General features: G+C 48.0%; 1 protein-coding gene across 1 annotated transcript in view; it reads left to right on the top strand.

The window, feature by feature from the left end:
- Positions 1-10,037: 10,037 nt before the first annotated feature.
- The window catches only part of Tnfrsf21 (TNF receptor superfamily member 21), a 65,953-nt gene continuing 54,913 nt past the window's right edge, over positions 10,038-21,077 (top strand). Inside the window, exon 1 of the mRNA XM_004846399.4 lies at positions 10,038-10,280. Within this exon, the coding sequence (XP_004846456.1) occupies positions 10,257-10,280 (24 nt within the window). The 5' untranslated portion in view covers positions 10,038-10,256. The remainder of the gene's footprint in view (positions 10,281-21,077) is intronic.

Below are 21,077 nucleotides of genomic sequence, written 5' to 3'. Positions count from 1 at the left end.
GAGAAGGGGAGGCGGAGAGAGGAGGCAGGCAGCGAGGGGACTGGCAGGAGGTGGAGATGGCAGCTGCGGCCTTCTCCGTGCTGCCCGGGCAGGAGAGATGCAGGCACGCAGGCGCAAGCGTGAGCCTTGGCCATTTCCTCCCTGCTTGCGGGGCGGGGGGCGGCGACTGTGCATAGATCCTTCCTTCCTCTCCACACAGACACAGGCGCCTTCACTTGCAGGAAAGTTAGGACTGGAAAGTTGCTTTTTGGCAACGCTGGTGCTTTTGGCAAAGCGTCAACGTGTGCCAGACAGTGGATGAGAGGCCAAGAAAAATTTTCCAAGTTTTTAATTTTGCTAAGGTCTCTGCTTATGATTTATGAGCACAACTTCTAACCTTGAGCTCCTCTTATTCCTATATTATTTTCCTTTATGTGTTTGCATTAAGAAATCAGGACTCTTCTAAAAATAAGGTACAGGTATTTACATCTTTCATTTCCCACTAGCTCGTTTCCTCCCTCCCTGTTTTTCTTTAGCAAAATTGCCTGGAGGCTTGTGGGAGTTAGGCAGCAGCTGCACCTCCCCTGGTCCTGAAACTTCAGACATCATGGTCTTTCACGCCCTAAGGGAGCCCATAGCCACCCCAAGATGACTGTGCTTCCGGGAGGCTCACAGTGGGCTCTGATCTCGCTTTTCCTGTGTTCTTGGTTTGAAGGTCACCTAGAAAACTCTGCAACTATCCCTTCTTCCTGCATAACTGAGGGTCCAGCTCCTTTCGCTCCAATCCTGTGATTCAGGACTCTGGGGACAATAAGGCCGCTGGAAATGGAAAGAGGTTCACACTGCAGGAAGACAACTGTCTCCAAATCTAAGAAGCCTCCCAGCCTTGCCACTACCGGTGCCTTCCCCCGACCGACTCCTTCCTGACACTTCCTGGGGGTCCCTCCTCCTCCCTTAATCCTCCTCTCTGCTTTCTGGGAAGCACCCAGCTCCCTAGAGCCCATACTCTCAGATGGGCTGGGTGCAAAGCAACCCAAGAGCTCAGGAGAGATGCAGGAGCCCTGACTGAGCAGAATCAGCTTGCTGAGACGGAGGGTGCACGCTGCTGCTCTTGCCTCTCTTGCTGCTGTGCTTATCTTCCCTTTACACATGAGTCCCTCGGGAGTGAAGTCTCACAAAGACATGCACAAAGTGCCAAAGAAGCACAGGGAACATAGGCTTGGATGCAGGTCGTTGGGCTGTGGCCCTCTCTGGGTTCTGCCACCTCTCTGTTCCCTTCGTCACCATCTTGTCCATCAGTTCTGGTGCTCTGATTAACTAATTGCAACCAGAAATGGTTTACTCTATTTTAAAATTTTTGGGGGGTACCAGGTATCGAACTCTGGTCCTTGCGCATGCGTAGCAGGTGGCAAAACCACTGAGCTAAATCCCCGACCCTGTTGTTTACATTCTTAATGATGCCTTAAGCTGAACAAATCAACTTTGTGAGGCAGAAATTTAAAAGTATCCACTCAGAGAAATAGAACATAGGAGAGAGAGATGTGGGATAGCTTGGGGCTGGGAATATTTAGTTTTGAGGGTGGAAATCGGTAGAATATGTAATTGTATAGGAACTTCTGTCTTGGTCTTGGTTCATGGGAAAAAAGGATGGCCCATCCAAAGAAAGATGATGGCACATTTTACAGATGAAAGACATGAGGCCCAGCAGTTTTCTGGATGAGCAGTCTAAGATGTTTTGCCTAACAACATTTTTTGAGCTCTCTCAAGCTGATCTTTTAACTGAAGATCAGGTTTCAGCCCTTTATCAAGTAAGGTGATTTACGTACTTTCAGGGATCTGAGGTGTGATGGGCCTAGAAGAACCATAAACAAATCTAAGGAATACTAATATGGGTAACTCTGGGTAGCTTAGGAGGCTTCAGTACATAGGCACAATCCATTACACCCGTGGCCCCTGGTGATCAGCTCCTTCAGCCCTTCTCCCTTCCCCAGAAGTGGGCAGGGAAAATGAAGTTCCCTCCAAACCCATCGGTAGTTTCCCTGGCAACAATCCTGGAAAATCCAGGAGCCCCCAAGAGTCATCTCATTAGAACAAAATCTGCTCCTGTTACCCAAGAAAGCAATGTAGGACCTCTATGTTTCTAAGAAAATCACAAAGGTCTTTAGAGCTCTTTGTCAGGAATCGGGATAAAAGACTAAATATTAGGATAAAAGACCTTCCTAGCATCTCTGTCCATAAGGGTCTTAGTCATTCTGTCTCAAGAATTGGGATCTCTCTCTTGTTATATCTCATGCTCAGCAATGGAGCCACCCATGGACTGAATCCTCTGAAACCCTGAACCAAGCACTGTTTCCTCTATTGAACTGAGAGTTCCAAGTATTGTGTCCAGCCACGGCAAAAGTTTCCCAATGCATCTGTTTTCATTATAGGTGTCTCCAGTATTACAGCTTGTACCTAGATGTCTCCCAAAAGCCTCATTCGATCATAGGTGGGACTTTTCAGAGATGGCTGGATCTAGGGTTTGTGATCCTACGATCAAGGATGTGATGCTGGGATTGATTCATGGTGTGATGCTAGGATTAAGGATGGGTACCCTGGATAAAATATAAAAGATAGAGCGAGGGCTGCTGTGGTTGTTGCTTGTCACCCACTGCTTTCTACTTCATTGCTTTGCTCCCTTCTGCCTGCCATGGACTGTTTCTCCTCTGTGACACCCCTCTACCCTGACACCCTGCCTTGGAGCCAGCCATCTATGAACTGAAACCTCTACAAACTGTGAGCCAAATAATCCTTTTCATCTTTAACTTGGGGTTTTGGGTATTTTGTCTCAGCAATGAGAAAAGTAACTAAGATATTCACCATAAAACTTTCTCCCCTATACTGTAGAAAGAGTTTAAAAATAAGCCTTCAAATGATTTTTTAAAGTTTGATATATACTTTTTTTTTCTCGTGATATATACTTTTGAAGGTATCAAAGTTGAAAATCACCCTAAGACCACTGTGGCATTTCATATAAAACACTATGAATAGTAATTGTTATGGGGAATAAAAGTGAAAAAGATTTGATCAGAAGGGAGAATTCTCTCTCAAGAAAACAATCCTTTCCCCTCAGATCAGATGATCAGTGCACTGTGCCAAAGAACTAGTCATCCAAAACAGCTAAAGATTCTTGAAGGGGGAGGCAGGGTGTATATGTAGGGTGGTAAACTGGAGAGCTGACAATTACATTGCTTAAACTCTCCTTGCTTAAATGATTCTGGATCCAGTTTTTTTCTTGCTAATGAAATAGTTTCTCTGTCCATTTGTCAGAGTTTTTAAATGTAGCCCTGACATTCAGCCCTGAAGAAGTGGAGCTTGTTCAGGGGAGCACCCAGATGGAGCACCTGCTACCCAGGGGCCTTCTCCCACAGCTAGCAGCCCAAAGCCCATTGGTGTGAGCTAGTGCCCTGTGTGTGGTTGATAGGAGAGCTGAGGAAACACAGGACTTGGGTTCAAATCCTGTCTCCTCCAATGGCTAGGTGTGCAGACACAGAGAAGGTGCAGAAATCTCTTTTAGCTCAGTTGACCCATCTGTAAGATGGGAGTAAAGATGCTGCAGAAGTTTGTTGTGTGGGTCAGATGAAGTTGCAGACACAACTGGCTTCTACAGCACGCAGTAAATGACAAATGTGTTGCGATTAGTCCCACTTCAAATTGGAGCATCCCAAACCTCTACTATCTCTCATGAAAAATTGAGTCGAATTCTTTCACTTGGAAATGGCAAAAGGAGAAAATTCTTAAATTTCTTAAAAGCAAGGACCGTGGTGTCAAGACAAAGGGAACTAAAAGGCTCTGCAAAACAAAGTGAAGTCTTTCCTCCCCAGATATGAAGGTTTTCTAGGAGGTTTTATCAGCACTGACTCCACATCCTGGGCTGTGGGAAAGGAAGCCAGGAGAATGAACTGCATAGAGGTGAGGGGGAGCTTCCAGGAGATGGCTGTCTATTGACATGAGCCTTTCTTTACTTCCTTCATGCTGCTTCTACCTTCTTTGCATCTCATTCAACACTTATGATTCAGTCACCCAACAAATCTGTATCGCATAACCTGTGCCAGGCTCCAGGTGAGGCATTCGTCACAGAGTGTCAGAATGTGAACATATTTGGGCCAGCATGGTGGTGCACACCTACAATCCCAGCACGCTGGAGGCTGAGGCAGGAAGACTGCTGTGAGTTCAAGGGCAGCCTGGGCTACAAAGTGAGACTCTGTCTCAAAAACAGACAAACCAACCAAAAATATAAACATATTCCCTACATCACAGCCGGGACCTGAAGGCAGGACTTACCTGTAGTCACCACTGGATGGCCACACCACCTAGAATTGAATGGAACTAAATAACAAAAGTGAAATATTAAGATGAGCGTTGATGAAACATTTTGACTATTTGAGAGCCCATGCAGAGAAAATGGAGCAAGCAGAGTCACCCAGTAGGAAGATGAGGGCCTGCTGTAGGACACTCAGGAGTTTGAATTCTCTCAGCTCAGAGTGGTGGACCAGGAGGAGGAGGAGGAGGAGGAAGAGGAAAAGGAGGAGGGGAGGTTGGGGCCATACTGTGCAGAGCTTTGAACACCAAACTGAAAATTTTATACATGATTTTTCAGTCAGTGGGGATCCACAAAGGGCCCTTAAACAGATGTGGGATGCAATTAAAGCTGCAAGTTAGAAAGCTGATTTGGCCAGGCTTTCTAAGCCTATTAGGGGAGAAGGACTAGAGACAGCAGCTTAGTTATGAAGCCAAGAATGCAGCTAAGCCAAACAGTGAAAAGCTTCAACTGAATTGTTAGTAGAAAGAAATGCAGAGATGTGGAAGGATTCAAGGGGCTTTATTAAAATACAGATCTTAGCATCAAAGGATAAGTCAGTGGTATGAGAAGCCAAGAAAGAAAGGAAGAAAGAAGAGAGAGAGAGAGAGAGAAATAAAGAGTCAGAGATGGTTCTGGGTGCTAGACCTAGGGAAGGAGCTGCTAAAAACAAAAACAAAAACAAACAAACAAACAAAGAGAAGGTTGTGCTGGCAGAAGGAGCTGTGGTTTATGCAGGAAGGAAGCAGAGGATGCTTTTGGAAATGTGGAGTCTAAGGACCACATCTCCACTGAGGGAGAGGCCTGGAGCAAACCTATGGAAATGAAAGTGAATCTGCAGTGAAGAACAGAGCAGAAGGCAGCAGTGAGAAAAAACCAGAATAAATCCAGTGTGGAAACTGTGATGAAAAGTGGATTTACAGAGAAAAAGGCAGAGAGAGAGAGAGCGAGAGAGAGAGCGAGCGAGAGAGAGAGAGAGCTGATGGAAGGATGCCAGGGGGTAGGTATATGTTTAGATAGAAAGAAATTGAAACAAAGAATGAGGCAGAATCAGAGAGTCAGGAAATGAGACACAGTAAGGTAAAGTCTCAGCCTGGAAGCCAGTGGAGGACGTCGCACTCCCGGGAAGGAAGGTGGATTCAGTACCGAGTGAGCTGTCATGTTTTCTCCCCAAGGTGTGTAGTGTGGGCCACCGTCTTCATGCTAAATTACCCTTTGTGCAGTACCCTTTCATGTGTGTCACCTCATCCCCCTGGTTCTCATGGAAGCTTCTGGAAGCACACCTTGCCTGTATGCTGCCTACAGCCCTGCTTGTTCCCATGGCAATGGTGATAGAGAGATGGAAGAAGATCAGAGAGAGCACTGAGGGAAGTGGAGAAACCAGTGACCCCAATGGATCCCCGCTGGAGAGCAACACCATGGCCCTCCACACTTCCCAGTGCTTCTCCGTGTCTGCTTCCGCCCCCTCCCAACCATGCCTTCTCCCATCATCTTTCCCATCTTCCTTCCTTCCTTCCTAACCAGGGATAAACATCCCACACGAGATAGAGTCTCGGGGGTAGAAAGGATAACAAAAGATAACAGAGTCCCCATTCATAATTTTGCATATAAGGAACCTTAAAATACCAAACAGACAGAAGGGCAGGGACTTGTCCACAGAGACACAGTTGGTTAATGGCACAGCCCAGGCCAGCAGCTGGGAGTCCTGCCTGTCACATGTCTCAGGACCACAGACTGCATCATTTCTGATGAAGCAACTTTTCCTAAATTCATATGTGTTTGAAGAAATTTCCAACTTTCCAGCCCAATGTTTCTTCTCAAATCAGAGTAGTTTATAAAAGATCACTGTCCTAAAAGGGATTCCAGAAGGGGTGGTGATTTATTGGCCACATCCTAAGGGACAAGGCCTGTGCTGAGAGTCTCTCTCTCTCATGGATTCCCACATCACCACTGGAAGCTAGCCTTCAACTGCCCATCAAGTGAAGGAACCCAAAAAGATGAAGCTCCCTGCACCTACCTACCCACTTAATAAAGTGTACGTTGGGGATGTGATCCAATCCCGGGTGGCTCCCAAACCTGCTCTCTGTTACACTACTAAACCTTTTGTCTTTTATCACAGGCGGGAAGTGGTGAAGAGGAAGATCTATTTTCTCATGGACTCTTCTATTAATGGAGAAAGCCAAGGGCAAAATGAAGAACTACAGGCATGGATCCCTAAGCATACGGGCCACGGGCAACCCCAGGCCCTCCTTTGGTCTGTTACCTCTTCAAAAAAGGGAATCATGTATCCACCTCATTGTTTGGGGTAGTGAGGCCACGGTATCAGACCTTTTGGTAGGGACTTGCTGTCTTATCTTTCAAATGCCCTTTCTTACCACGGAAGGAAGAAGAAAGCCTCTGGCTAAATGCCTGCTTTGCAATTCCATCCCATTTGATCATATCCTGGGTGCTGCCTTCCTGGTCACCACAGGGACCTGATCAGAATTCTGCCCAGCCCCTCACCTGGCAATCTGTTGCTGATTGGCTGATGCTCCTTCTCAGGCCATGACATAGCAGGTTCCTAAGTGAGTTCCTTTAAGGAAACAGAGCTGTGGACAAATTATTTACTCCATGCCTGGGACATTGCATTTCAATAATATTCAAGATTAGACCTGATTGTTTGTATAGCCCAACTGAGGATGTTTGAGTTCAGGCTCAGAGAAAGAAGAGGTGCATCAGACATGTTAACTATTTCGCTGTTTGTTCAACTTACCAAGACTGCTTCATGCAACAAATATTTGCTGAGCTAGGACACAGGAAGATGATTAAGACAAAGGCTCTGCCTTCAAAGTGCTCACAGTCTGGCCAAGGACACAGAGAGGTCAGAGAACTACAATACGCGTCATACCTGCCGTCCCTGAGCCAGGCGGAGGAAAAGTAGAGAAAGGAGCAACTATTTGCCCACAGGGATAAAGTGATGCGAAGACATCAGCAGAAGCTTTACAGATGAAGTGCACTTGAGTTCGCTTTTACAGGTTGGATTCATAGGAGTTCAACAAGAAGAGGAAAGAAAAGGAAAAGAGCCCGTAACAAAGGCTTGGAGATATGGCAGGGGTGTGATAGTCAAGAAACACAATGTGGTGACGAGATTAGTGCATTGGATCCGGGGTGAGGATTTGTAGGGTTGGAAGGCAGTGAGGATGGAAATTAAAGGAGAGAGGAAAGGGAAGCTCCCTGTACTCTCTTTGTGCATAATTACTCAGCCTTGCTGCGAAGAGAAGGTTGAATCCTAAAGAGTGAGCGGAAATACAAGTGGTTTTTTTATGGCTTTGAGCTTCAGATTTGCTGAGCTTTTGACAAGGGAAGGATGTGATCAGATCTGGGTTCTGGAAAGCTCAGTTTTCTTAACATGTGGAGGAAAGATTTGTTGCAGGACCGAGAGGTCCGGGCGAAGCGGAAGGCAGGAGGCCAATCATGAGGTTTGCATGATCTTCTAGGCCAGAAATCTAGACTAGAGTGGAAGGGAGTTGCAGAGCAGCAGGCGACACAACTGACAGGGACTGAAGAAAGTTAGACTTGATGGAGATCCAATTAGCAGGTCTTGGTGACACGAGTTATTGTGGAAGGAGCGGCTTCCCTGAAGGTACGCATGACAGTTCTGCCCAGCCAGAACTTTGCTCACAGCTCAGTGACTGGCAGCACTGGAGGCTGGGGAATGTTTGCTTCTATCCCAGACAGCTGCCAGATCAGTAGAAAGTAAGTGCGTGTATCGTGGGGGGCAAGGGCAGTGTCTATCACCCATATCTGTAGATAGCTGCACTATTTGTTTTCCAGTACTGGGATTGATCCCAGGACTTTTGCACTGAGCCACATTCGTATATGCATAAATTTTGAGACAGCTAAATTGCCCAGATGGGACTGAACTATCGATCTTCCTGCCTCAGCCTCCAAAGTGCTAGCATGCACCAGTCTGCCTGGCTTAGCTTCACTATTTTAATCATTTTTACCCTTCTCCTGAGAGAGGACTGTGAGGTTTTGTTGTTGTTGTTGTTGTTTGCTTGTTTGTTTTTTGAGACAGGATCTCACTATATAGTTCATAATCCAGGCTGGCCTCAAACTCATGGTGATCCTCCTGCCTAAGCCTCCTAAGTACTGGGATTACAGGCATTTGCCACTATGCCTGGTAGGGAGAACTGTGAGTTCTGTAAAGGCAAGATTCTCTCTCTCTCTCTCTCTCTCTCTCTCTCTCTCTCTCTCTCTCTCTCTCTCCCAAGATCTTGCTATGTAGTTGAGGCTTGCCTTGAACTTGCAGTGATCCTCCTGCCTCAGCCTCCAGAATGCTGGGATTATAATTGTGTACCACCAGCCCAGCTCAAGATCGGCTCTCATTGCATCTGCAGTCTCGGCAGGGCCAGGCACCTGGTAGTCACATAAATACACAGTATTCATGGAAAGGAAAGCCTTGCCATTTGGTAGACAGGTTGCATGCTCTTCTCTTGGAGCTTGGCTCCAAACTACTCTTGTTCCTTGCATGGTCACACTCATTATTCCTTTGTAGGCCACATGGTTGTCTCTGCTCAGAGTATGAACAATGCAGTGTCCTTATGGAAGCATGTACAGGGGTCTCCCCTCATCTGTGGTTTCAGTCACCATACTTGGCAGAAAACACCATGCCTCAGTGGCCCCAGGCCATCCCAACTATCAACTGTCGGTGGAAGGTCAGCTGCCAGGAACACTATGTCACAGACCTCGTATCACCAGATTGCCTCCTCTCATCAGATGCAAAGAAGGGTCATCTCGTGTCATCCCAAGAAAAAGAAGTGTGAAGACAGTGCAATAAGACTTTTGAGAGAGAAGCATATATATAATTTTTTACTACGTATCTTTTGATAATTTTTTTTCTATCAGTTATTATTGCTACTCTCTTACTAGGTCTGATTCTAACACAAACAGAGGAAGAAACTTAGTATCCACACCTGGCACCTTATCTGTGGAGGAAGAAACATTGTATCCACAGGCCTCAAACCCTATGTATGTACAGGAAGAACCACAGTATCCATGGCTCCGCACCTTATATGTATGGAGGAAGAAACAAAGTGTCCTCGGCTGAGTACCCTATGTGTGCAGGAAGAAACAGTACAAGGCTGGCTACTCTCCACGTTTCAGCCGATCCTTATCTTATTAACAGATGTTGGCAAGTACAGATGAAATTAACCCTCATACTGCTCTTTAGCTTCTTCCAAAGTATGCAGAGCAAAGAGCCAAAGGACAAGATGCTAACTGACAGTTGTCATTCCTGTCTTAGTAGATTCCTTCTGGGTCACTGCTGTTGGGTCTTGAAACAGGTAACTGAAAAATTATGTTTATTTTGAAGTCAGAGAAGTCAGAGGAAGCGTCGGAGGCCCCGGGACTCAGCGGGTCTGACTCCTTTGCAGCCAAGTGAAACAGAAGCCACCGAGGCGTAAGGAACCAGGCTGGTGCTCTGGCCAGGGCTGGGCTTGGCGTCCACGCGTGCTCCTAGAGGGGCAGCGCGCGGGACTCTGCGGTCGCGCGTGTCACAGTGTCACAAGCACGGATCCCACTACAGAGTCCGCGGGGTCCTGGGGGCCAGGGGGCCCGGACTGCAGTTCCCAGCTCGCTCGCCGGGTGGCGCCCTGCCTCTGCGCCCCGCCCCGGTGACATCACAAAGCCGGTCCCGCCCCGCCCCTCCCGGTGACGTCACAAAGCCCCCGCCCCCCGCGTGGTCCCGGCCGCGCTGCCGGCAGCGCCGCGATGGGCAGCGAGGTCCGCGCGCCCCGCCAAGCGCCCCGGGTCCCTGCGCGCGCGGCGCTGCTGCAGGGCGCGGGCCGGGCGGCGCTCCCGCGGGGCCGGAGCTGAGCCCGCGTCCCGTCCCCGGCCCCGGCCCCGGCCCATGGGGGGCCGCAGGTAGCGCCGCGTGCTCGGCTGGGCCGCAGCCGCGATGGCCGCGCGCCGCCTGCTGCTGGTGAGGCTCGGCGGGCCGGAGCGGGGTGGAGGTGGGGACTAGGGTGGGGACCGCGGACGGGCCCGGGTATGGAGGTGGGGACCGGGATGGAGGACCGGGCCGGGGACTGGTGGGAGCGGCGCTCCCGAGGTCCAGATCTGCTCTCGGGCGTCTCTGGGGTCCGTGGTGGAGGCGGGGGGCGGCCTGGCGCTGGACGGGGCCAGGTTGGGGCTTTCCTGACTCGGCCTCCCTCCGCCCAGACCCCCGCCCAGGCTGGCCTTGGTGCGGCTGCGGCGTCACGCGGGGCCACCGCATTGGGGACGCAGGGACGCGGGGACCCACGGTGCGGCCTCGAGGCTGCGCGCACCGAGCCGGCGCGGGTCCATCAGCCTGGCCGCGGCTCCCCTCTTCCCACATCCCCACGGTCCCCTGTCTCCTGTGTCGAGGCGACGGATGAATCTGATGGAGAAAAATTAGAGCCGACCGTGGAGCCACGCCGGCCTCCGCGCCTGCCCCGGACCCTGCAGGAGCACGGAGCTTGTCGCTGAAGCGCACGAACAAGGAGAGCGCTGTGTCCCGCGGGAGGTGGGGCGCCGCGCTGGCTCCTGAGACCCGCGGGCCGGCGCCGCAGTTGCCAGGGCCCTGGAGTCACCCTACAGACACTCGGTGCCGGACAGGGTGTGTGTCCCGAGGGACGGGGCGCCGGGAAAGTTTGCTCTTGGTGGCATTGATGGTGAGGCCAGCCCCAGGGTCCCTCGGGGAGCTTCCTGCCGTTTGTAGTGACAACCGAGCCGGGTTTGTATCCTGGAAGCAAGTGGATGCCTAGGGGGACAGGGGCTGGTAATGCAGCGGGGGCCACCGGAGGGGTCGCCCTCGGGTCCCCTCCTCTGCCCCAGGCGTTGGCCAGCTGTATCAATACCTGGAGTATAACCTCATAGATACCCTCATGGGTGAAAGCTTACACCCTGCAGTGTGTGTGTGTGTGTGTGTGTGTGTGTGTGTGTGTGTGTGTGTGTTTTCCTTTGGGTTTTTTGAGACAGGCCCTTTCTATGTAGCCCAAGCTGTCCTTGAACTCATTGTGATCCTCCTGCCTCAGCCTCCCCAGTGCTGGGGTTAGAGGTGTGTGCCACCTGGACTGGCTATATTTTGTGTTTTACCTTTTAACCTGAGATAGGAGTTTAAGGGATTCTCTTCATGTAATCAAAGGGTGGGGTTCTAACTAATCAATAAAATGTCCAGCTCCTTTTCTTAAATCATCAAACTCAGTTTACCCAAAACTTTTACACTGGATTTGCAGTTGCAGACCTGACATTGTGAGTCTGGCTGTTACAAAAAAAAATATATATATATATATATATTATACATAATCTGAAAGCGACAACAGGATTCCTTGTTCTTCTGCTAATTATAATGAAAATGGAATGGAATCCTGAAGGAGTGGAGAGGGTTCCAGGGTGAAGGGCAATTGGGAGCTATGTTAGCCCTCAGCCAGCATGGGAATAATTGACTTGTGTTTTTGCTTTTAAGGCAGGGTCTCGCTATGTAGTCCAGGCTGACTTCAAACTCACTGCAATCCTCCTGTCTCAGCCTCCCAAGTGCTGGTATTACAGGCATGCTCCACCATGCCCAGCAAGAATCCACTTGTCTTTCCCACCTCCACTCTGCCCTCCCCGTCTTCAGGGTAGATTTTGTTAAGGTGTAAAATAGTGATCTCAGCACAGTGCCCTAAGCAGTGTTTATTTGGGGTTTCTCGGCCATTCCAGCATGACCAACCCCAGGCCCTGGAGTTTAGCTAAAAGCAGGATGCGCAGAACAGAGCTAGGGGTTTAGTGAGGGTAGTGATTGGGCTCAAATACTCCAGTCAGATTTTTAAAAAACAGTAAAGCTGAGGATGTAGAGTGCTAGAGTGCTTGCCTGGCACAAAACCACTAACTGCCTGATTTATTATCTGTATTGTAGAGATACTATTTAAGTATCCATCTTCCTTCAGATATCTCCCTTTTTATGTGGTAGACTTCGTAATTGTCATCAGTTTCACGATACTTTTTTGATGTGACAGGCTAACTGCAAGAAATGCAGCTTCCTATTAGGCTTTGAAAATAACAGATGCACCCAATGTAATGTCTAAAGTGATCCATGTGGCAATTGTGTATGTCCAGCCAGAGAGCAGCCCCTGTTGTGTTATACACAGCATCTCATTTCCCGCCAACACCTCTGCCAGTCACATGACACTTCCATTGCACAGGTGAGAAAACAGCCTCCCAGGACCTTTGGCTCTTCCTAGGTCACTTGGCTGGCTGGTGATGGCCCTGGATGGATACTTGTCACCTCATCGTCCCCTCACCCTCGTGCCACCCTCGATGCTCATAACTTGGTTTACTGGCTAATGTGACAAAGGAGAAGGGTGATGGGAAAGTTGAGATGGCTGTGTGGTTTGTTGTGGACCTAAATGAGGGTTCCTGGGAGCATTTGAAGGAAGTCTTCTTGCTGCTTGCATTTCTGTTTCTGCTGAGTTGAGGCATCTGTGATGTTCGAGGCTGAAACCCAGACCGAAAGGCATGTGTTCTAGGCCAGAATTCTGGAGACAGGGAAACGAGACCTTTGGTTCGGTACCAGTTTGAGGACAGCCCTTGAAGGGCTTGCCTGGTGTGACAGTGGCCACTGCCTGCTCCTGCTCAGGAAGGATGCACGCGATGAAAGCGACAGCGGGCAAACTGTCCCAGCACATGTGGCACTCACGGGCTTCCCACATGCACTACGTGGGCTCTGTCCGATTTCACTCTGTGAAAGAAATGGCAGTTGGTGGGTCCATGCCTGTCTAGTCTTGGGGTTTCTCAAAGTTAACATACATCTCATTGCGAGGAATCCTTCTTCTGCTGATTTGGTTTGCTTGTGCAGCTTATTTATACTAGAGACTTACTTGTTTTGGCCTGGACCTGAACAGATTCAGACACACACCTTTCGGGTGAAATGCCGGTCTTCTCTGCATTCTGACTGCGTGACTCATGGCTGGGTCAGAAACCGTTCGCTGCATATGGGTTCGGGGCCAATGTGTGATATTCTGGGCCAGAAAGTATGGCCCCTTCCAAGCTTTCAACCTAACAGCCAAAGAAGCCCTTGCATACCACTCTGAGGCCCGTACCTACATCCACAGATTCCCCAGGAATCAGGGAACCAACAGCCCTCTTGGCAGGTCCCACGGAGCAGATCAACGGCACCCCGTGTGGTAAGATCCAAACCCTAAGTTACCTCTGGGCTCCCACTGCCCGGGACAGGGCCCTGCTCACGCAAGGCTGCTCAGCACACGTGTCTCTGTCACAACATGAACAAGAAGTCGCTTCCTCACCACTGGCTGCTTTTTCCCTTGACCAAGGACTATAGGGAGCTAGATGAGTGGAGTTCTGGGACCCTTGACATTCTAAGGCTGTAGAATTAAAGTCTATAGAAAGGAGAAAATCTTTTGGATACAGTATCAGCTCCAATTTCAACTTCTATTTGAACTCACCACCAAGTCCTGACTTGGCTCAGGAATTCAGCCCCTCGCAGGCCCACCCCTCACCTGCCTAGATACCAGGTCAAGTGCTTAGATAAGGGAAGGGTCAGAAAGTGGCCCCAAGGGCAAGGCCCAGTCTCAGCGAAAGGGACAAAGACCAGGACATGTTGCTTTCTAAGCAAACACAGCTGGACAGGCTGTCATAGCACAGGCTCCTGTCTGGAAATCTTAACCCCTGTAAAGCAGCAGTTTCCTAAACTTCAGGCCCCATGTCCTTCGCAATTATGACTCCCTTTCTGTCCTGACTGTCCCCCTCCTATGTGCACGGTCACAGCCAACTCTCTGAGGGTGCGGGGTGCCCCTGCCTGCACTGAGACCTGAGGCCCTCTTCTGCACTTGACTCCATCCTCGGCTGAGAAGCGAGGCCTTTGGAGGGGCCATGGCCAGTTGTACATGGGTTTTGGGCTTGCTCTGCCAGCCCTATATCAAGCATGTAGCGTGTGATACACACAAGTAAAGTTTGCTGATTCTTTCCTTTTGGTGATGGGAAGTGGTCAGACACACCATCAGGCCATTTGAGGCCAGGATGAATCAAGGGGCTCCTGGTGTACACAGCTGTGTGTGTTTCCAGTCAGCACTGACACCCTGCAGGCCTTCTGTGGTGAGACCAGCCGGTCCTTGTTAGCTAATACTGGCACATTTGGGTGCGTCTCCTCTGTGATGGGGAGCAGGTCGTCTGGGAGGCTTGGGAGTGTGTCCTGTGGTCATATGGAGCAGACTTAGTCTAGACCTTTAGGTGCAGACCTGTCCATTGCACAGAATGACAGCCAAGTGAGCGTGGTCCCTAAAGTCGAAGCCCCGGTTAGCACAGCCAGAGCCGGGACATTGCTGCTGTGGCAGGAGCAGCTGCCCAGCTTGGTTCTGTAGGAGGAGGAACTGGATCATGAATAAATACCCTGGTCTTACCTAGTGTTTGTATTTGTCAGACACCTGAAGATCAACACCCTAATCGGTGTGTGTGCTGCCACAGGACTTTCCCACCATTTTTGATACCAGAGCTCGAGCAGAGGTCCTCACCCGGAGCAGCCCGGTGATGCCCAGGCTGGGCTCCAGCGATAAGTTAGGCAGAGCGGCAGTGGGTGCTGCTCTCGGTGATGCTCAATGCTCGAGGCCCGCTCTGAGAAGGTTTCCCTGTATGAGCCTGGCTTGGGAGCTGACAGATGTTTGCAGGGGTGAGGACCTGTGTGTCGAGGGCCTGGGCAGGATGTGGGAGGTTGTCAGGGTGCTGCTGTCTGATGTGGGTGCATCTTCTCTGCAGGGTATTTGCAAACTGCGCCTAAGAATGTTCTCAATTAAAACAAAAAGAAAAGGAGAGGGGCTCAGTAACCCAAGCCATAGCAAGGCTTGTTAGCCAATATTTATGATTTTCTGTTTGCTCCTCTGCCACCAGCACCGTTTGGTGGCTGTGTTGCTCGGCACCATTTGGAAATCAGTTTTGGGAGAAGGAGGCCGAGCCTGAGCGATGGAGGAGAGGGGAGAGGGGTGAGTCTGTGAGGAGACGCAGCCATGGTGTCAGCAGGGCGTCAGCCGGTGCTGACCACGAAGAGGGGCTGCTCTTCGGCATTGTGAAGCTGCCCCTCACTTACGGAGTGCTTGGTGTGTTCAGCACTGGCCACGGAGCATCACAGTAAATCTTACACACGCTGAAGGCAGCAGCACTTGTCCCATTTTACAGATAAGAGAGTGTCATGTCCTTGGAAGTGCTGGAGAGAGGATTCAGGTCTAGGTCAGAGTGGCTTCAACACCACTCTTCTAGGGGACGGGTCACTTTCATTTACCAGAAGTTTGTTTCCTGTAAAGGGGAAGATTTACCCAGGAGCTGAGCCTGCTCTTTTCATCTGGTGAACGGTTCTACCTCCCAGCTGTGCCCAAGTGACTGTGACAGTGACCTGTGTGTGGGCTGAGGGGGAGGGCGTGGGGTCCTGGTGAGCCTTCTACCCTGGAGATGTAAATCTATCCCCGAACTGAAATGGTATAAATAGGGAATGGATGCTTTGCCGTCCTGCAATTTGGGTGAAGTTGATAAATATTTGCTTAGTGAGTAATAGTACAGCCTGGTTCTACTTAGCTATGTAGTTTCACTCACTTATCCCCAGAACGAGGGGACCTTTAGGGTGTTCCAGGGCACCAGCCCGATGATTTGTGTAGGATAAGTGCGTGGATGTGCGCCATCAGTTGTCACTGTTTTCTGTGTTCACTTTTCATTTGGAGTCTCTTAGAAACTACCCAGACTCCTTGATTTGAGTGGTCCCATGGACATTGATGTGTGTAGCTTGTCACATGCACGTTAGAACCCACTCCAGTGAGCATCTGAGTGTCTCCTTGTAGAGGATGGCGACCCAGGAGACAAGAGGACGGCAAAGGGTGAGAAGAAACTGTTTAATCTTTAGTCCTAGAAAAGAGGTTGGAATTCTGGTCTCTCAAAGACCCTTTGGGACAAGATCGTTATTTTATTTCCTCCTCATTGTCACCAGTGTTACTTCCCCCAAATTAGGAGAGGCTGGAGGGTTGGAAAGGAGGAAGGGATTCAAGGCAATTGGTGGTGGGTTTCCAGAATAGTTTAAAGAGTTATTTCCCATTCTTACTCCTGCTTTATATCTAGAAGCCCTAGGCTCTTCTTTCCTCTTGAATTTAAATCTCACTTCTCTAGAATGGACAAAGTCTGTGTGTGTTTCCCATCATTTCTGGTAATGCCTTTCCATTTCAAGCTTCTTAAAGACAGTGAGAAATGTCTTTAAGGAAGATCACAGTGAGCATAAATGATCGTTGGATGTATTCTAGAAGAATCTCATTCTCTCTAGACAAGTTAGAGGGCAGCTGGAGTCTGAACATCACCTCAATCCTTAAGAAAACATTTGAATCTTAAGCAAGTTGGCAACTAGAAGAACCAAGAGAATAGAGGAATGTCTTTCTGTATCTTCCCAACTCCCTTCTCTTCCTTGACAGTATTTGTGGAGCACTGAGACTCGTGTGTTCATACTTGAAGGGCAACCTCTTTTCCACAACCAATGATTAAACTACTTGCTCTCTCTGTTTGCCCTTGAAGTTCTGCTTTCCTTCGGGTAGGGATTTTCTGTTCTGTTACAGAGGCATGCTTGTATTTTTCATGCATGTAATAAGATTTACAGGGCATCTGTTGAACACCATGCACGCTGGACTCTGGGCCTAGGATGGCAAAGGCTCTCATGGCCTCTCCCTCTTGGAGTCTGTAGAAGGTGGGATGTTTGTAATCCAGCCATGCAGAGAGCAGGAGGAAGTGCAGCTGGGAAAGGGGCAGCATGTGGAGTGGCCCGAGGTAGGAAGGACCCCCGACTTGCTGGGCTTTCTGGGAGTGGCAGGAGGGTGGGGTGGTGCTGGGTCGGGCAGGGGACCTGGGCCTTTGAAGCTATGAGGGCGCCACATGTACAGTGAGAGTGACAGTGTGGTCTGGATTCAGCCTTCTTTAACAGTCCTTGTCTGTGCTAGCTCCTCCTGAGCTACGCCTCAGCCCTCAACGTTTATTTATTTATTTTTGGTACCGGGGATCGAACTTGGGTCCTTGTGCTTGCACAGCAGGCGGCGATGAAACCACTGAGCTAAATCCCCAGCCCAACCCTCAACTTTTAAAAGAAGGGTCACTGGCAGCTCTGGATGAGAGACGGTTGCAGGGTGCACTGGCTGCAGGAGGCCAGCGAGAGTCTTTGACAGGGGCAGGATGGAGATGACGGCCTGCAGCGAGGGCAGCACGGGTGGGGACAGCCAGCCAGACTGGAGAGAGTGGACTGATGTGGGCAGATGGGGCTCTGTCTGTGGGCTTGGGGGGCTCACCCTGTTCCCGCCCCGTGGCTGCTGTTGCCAACTGGGCCCCTGGATGCCCGGTTGCAGGCAGCAGCGCTAACCAGGTCCTGTTTCTGTGAACCCAAGGCTCTTGTTCCCCCTGAGTGGTTCCCCAAGGCGTAGTCCTCGAAGTGGGCCGCCAGGTCGGAGGAAACGAATGAGCAGCTTTATGGCTTTTGCTGTACATTGCCAGGTTGTCTCTAGGAAGACATTAATTTAGAGTCCACTGGCCACCTGTAAATGTGCTTTCTGTGCCACGAGCCTGCCAGCCCGAGTCCCTCGTGTTGGCTCATTTGTGCCCTTTCAGTACGGATACCCAAGGGCCTTCGGTTGTATAGGTTTGTATTTCCTAGATGCTGAGAGGTCAGACTTTATCCACGATGATCACCTTAGTAATTACTCCTGTGGTCCTTGTCTCAACTACTGAGTAGAGGTTGTGTTAACTTCATTTGCATTAAGTCTATGACTTTTCAGTTGTTAGCTTTCTAATTAGCTGGGTGTAGCAAATGCTTTTACCTTCTCCTTTTAGTAGTTACTTAGTAGCCTGAAAATTTAAGTTTATATTATAAGGCCCCTTTCATTTACTTGTGTCTGAGAATGCTTTCTTGTTACTATTGTTAAAGAAATTGATCTCTTAACCGATGAGATAAATATTCTGATATCTTTGGATCTTTTGATTTTATCTCTTTTGGAGTGGGGGGTTACTGGGGATTGAACTCAGGGCCTTCCCACTGAGCTATACCCTCAGACTCCCCTTTGTGTTTTCTTTCTTTTTAAACTAAATTGAATTTTATTTATTTATTTTTTCTGGTACCAGATATCAAACTCAGGATCTTGAGCTTGCAAGGCAGGCATGGCACCACTGAGCTACACATCTCCGGCCCTTTTTCTTTCTTTTTATTTTTGCTTAAATTCTTTTATTGGCACATTTTAGGTATACAGTATGTTTACATTTATCATTGGATACTTGTACCTGTACATAATGTATCTTGGTTCTTTTTTCCCCATTCCCTGCACTCCCTTCACCCCCTCCTCCCTTCCCTATTTACAAACACTTTGTTTCCATTTTTTCCTTTTCTCATAATTTTTCCATTCCCCTATCCCTCCCACTTTCCCTACCCCTTTGGACCTTTTCTTCCTATTTCAAATTATTAATTATTCATTTTAATCATTTTAATCCTTATTTACACTTTCAGTTTCTTACACCAGAGAAACGATTCGGTATTTACACATGTGTGTCCTATTTATTTCACTGAAGACTATTGCCTCAATATGCATCCATTTAGCTATAAATGTCTCTAGTTTCTCATTCTTTATGGCTGAGTAGTACTCCATTTTATAAAAAAACACATTTTCTTTATCCAGTTTCCAGTTGATGGGCACTTGGGCTGTTTCCAAACTATTACAAACTGTGCCACTATAAACATGGGTACACATATATCGCTGTGGTATGATTCTTTCTGTTTTGGGGGGAATATACCCAGCAAGGAAATAGCGGGGTCAAATGGGACCTCTAGCCCTAGTTCTTTGAGGTATCTCCATGCTGACTTCCATAGTGGTTGCACCAGACTACATTCCCATCAACAATGGAGAAGGGTTCCTTTCTCTCCATACCCCCGCCAGCATTTGTTATTGGTTGATTTCATGATGGCAGCCATTCTCTCTGGGTTGAGGTGGAATCTCAGTGTTGTTCTCATCTGCATCTCTCGAATGACCACTGATGTTGAACATTTTTTCATATGTTTATTTGCTGCTTTTCCTTCTTTGTCTGAGAAATGTCTGTTCATTTCAGATGCCCATTTTTGAATTGGGTCTTTAAATTTGGGGGTTCTGATCTTTTTCAGTTCTTTATATATTCTAGATAGTAGTTCTTTGTCTGAGGTACAGCTGCTAAAGTTTTTTTCCCACACTGTAGGTTGTCTCTTAGCTCTGTTTGTGGTTTCTCTTGCAATGCAGAAGATTGTTTTTCTTTTCGGGGGGTACCAGGGATCGAGCTCAGGACCTTGTGCTTGCAGGCAGGCGGCGGAACCACTGAGCTAAATCCCCAGCCTGCAGAAGTTTTTTAATAAGATGAGATCCCATTTGTTGATTCTTTGTGCTAGTTCCTGTTCTACTGAGGTTTTGTTCATAACGTCTTTTCCTCTGCCAATGTCTTCAAGAGTTCTATGTAATTTATCTTCCAGCAAGTTTTGTGTTTCTGTTTTAATATTTAGATCTTTAATCCACTTTGATCTTATTTTAGTTCATGGTGATAGATATGGGTCTAGTTTTAATCTTTGGTATGTTGAAATCCAGTTTTTCCAACACCATTTATTAAAATAGGCTATCTTTCCTCCAGTGAGGGTGTTTGGCTTCTTTGTCAAAGATGAGGTGGCTAAGTATGTTTGGAGTTGTTTCTGCATCTTCTAATCTATTCCACTGATCCTCAGGTCTGTTTCTTTGCCAGTACCATGCTGTTTTTATCTCAGTAGCTTTGTAGTATAGTTTCAAGTTGGAGATTGTGATACCCCCTTCCCTGTCTCTTTTGCCTAGAATTGATTTTGCTATTCTAGGTCTCTACTGATTCCAAATGAATTTTTGGATTGTTTTCTCTAGTTCTGTGAAATATATTGTTGGACTTTCAATTGGCATTGCATTAAATCTATATAACAGTTTTGGAAGTGTGATCATTTTCACTATATTGGTTCCTCCTACCCAGGAACAAGGGATGTCTTTCCATTTTCTTATATCCTCTTTGATCTCTTTTTTCAGAGTGCTGTAGTTTTTTGTGTAGAGGTCTTTTGCTTCCTTTGTTAGATTGATTCCTAGACATTTCAGTTTTTTGGATGCTATTGTAAAAGGAATTGTTTCCCTAATTTCTCTCTTAGTGAGTCTGTTATTTGTGTACAAGAAGGCTATTTTTTTATTATTTATATATTAATTGGTACATTTTAGGTATAAAATACTTTTACATTTATCATTGGGTGCTTGTACCTGTACATGATGTATCTTAGTTCTTATTTTTCACCCATTACCTATGCGCCCTTCACTCCCACAACCCTTCCCTATTTACATAGACTTTTCTTCCAGGTTTTTTCTTTCTCATAATTTTTCCTTTCCCTTCTTCCCTTTCCCCTTCCCCTCCTGCCACCCCTACCTCTTTGGACCTTTTCCTATTTCAAATTATCAATTGTTTGCTTTAATCATTTTTCATCCTTATTTACACTTTCAGTTTCTCACACTAGAGAAACTATTTGGTATTTACACATTAGTGTCCTATTTTTTTCACTTAATAGTATGGCCTTGATATGCATCCATTTACCTGTAAATGACTCTAGTTTCTCGTTCTTTATGGCTGAGTAGCACTCCATTTTATAAAAAAACCCACATCTTCTTTATCCAGTTTCCAGTTGATGGGCACTTAGGCTGTTTCCAAACCTTAGCTATTACAAACTGTGCCGCTATAAACA

Source organism: Heterocephalus glaber, unplaced genomic scaffold, assembly GCF_053883595.1.
Source record: "Heterocephalus glaber isolate CG9 unplaced genomic scaffold, H.glaber_assembly_v1.0 deba00001497, whole genome shotgun sequence".
Lineage (NCBI taxonomy): Eukaryota > Metazoa > Chordata > Mammalia > Rodentia > Bathyergidae > Heterocephalus > Heterocephalus glaber.
Note: the sequence above shows the minus strand (reverse complement) of the source record. Positions and strands in the feature narration are given on the sequence as shown.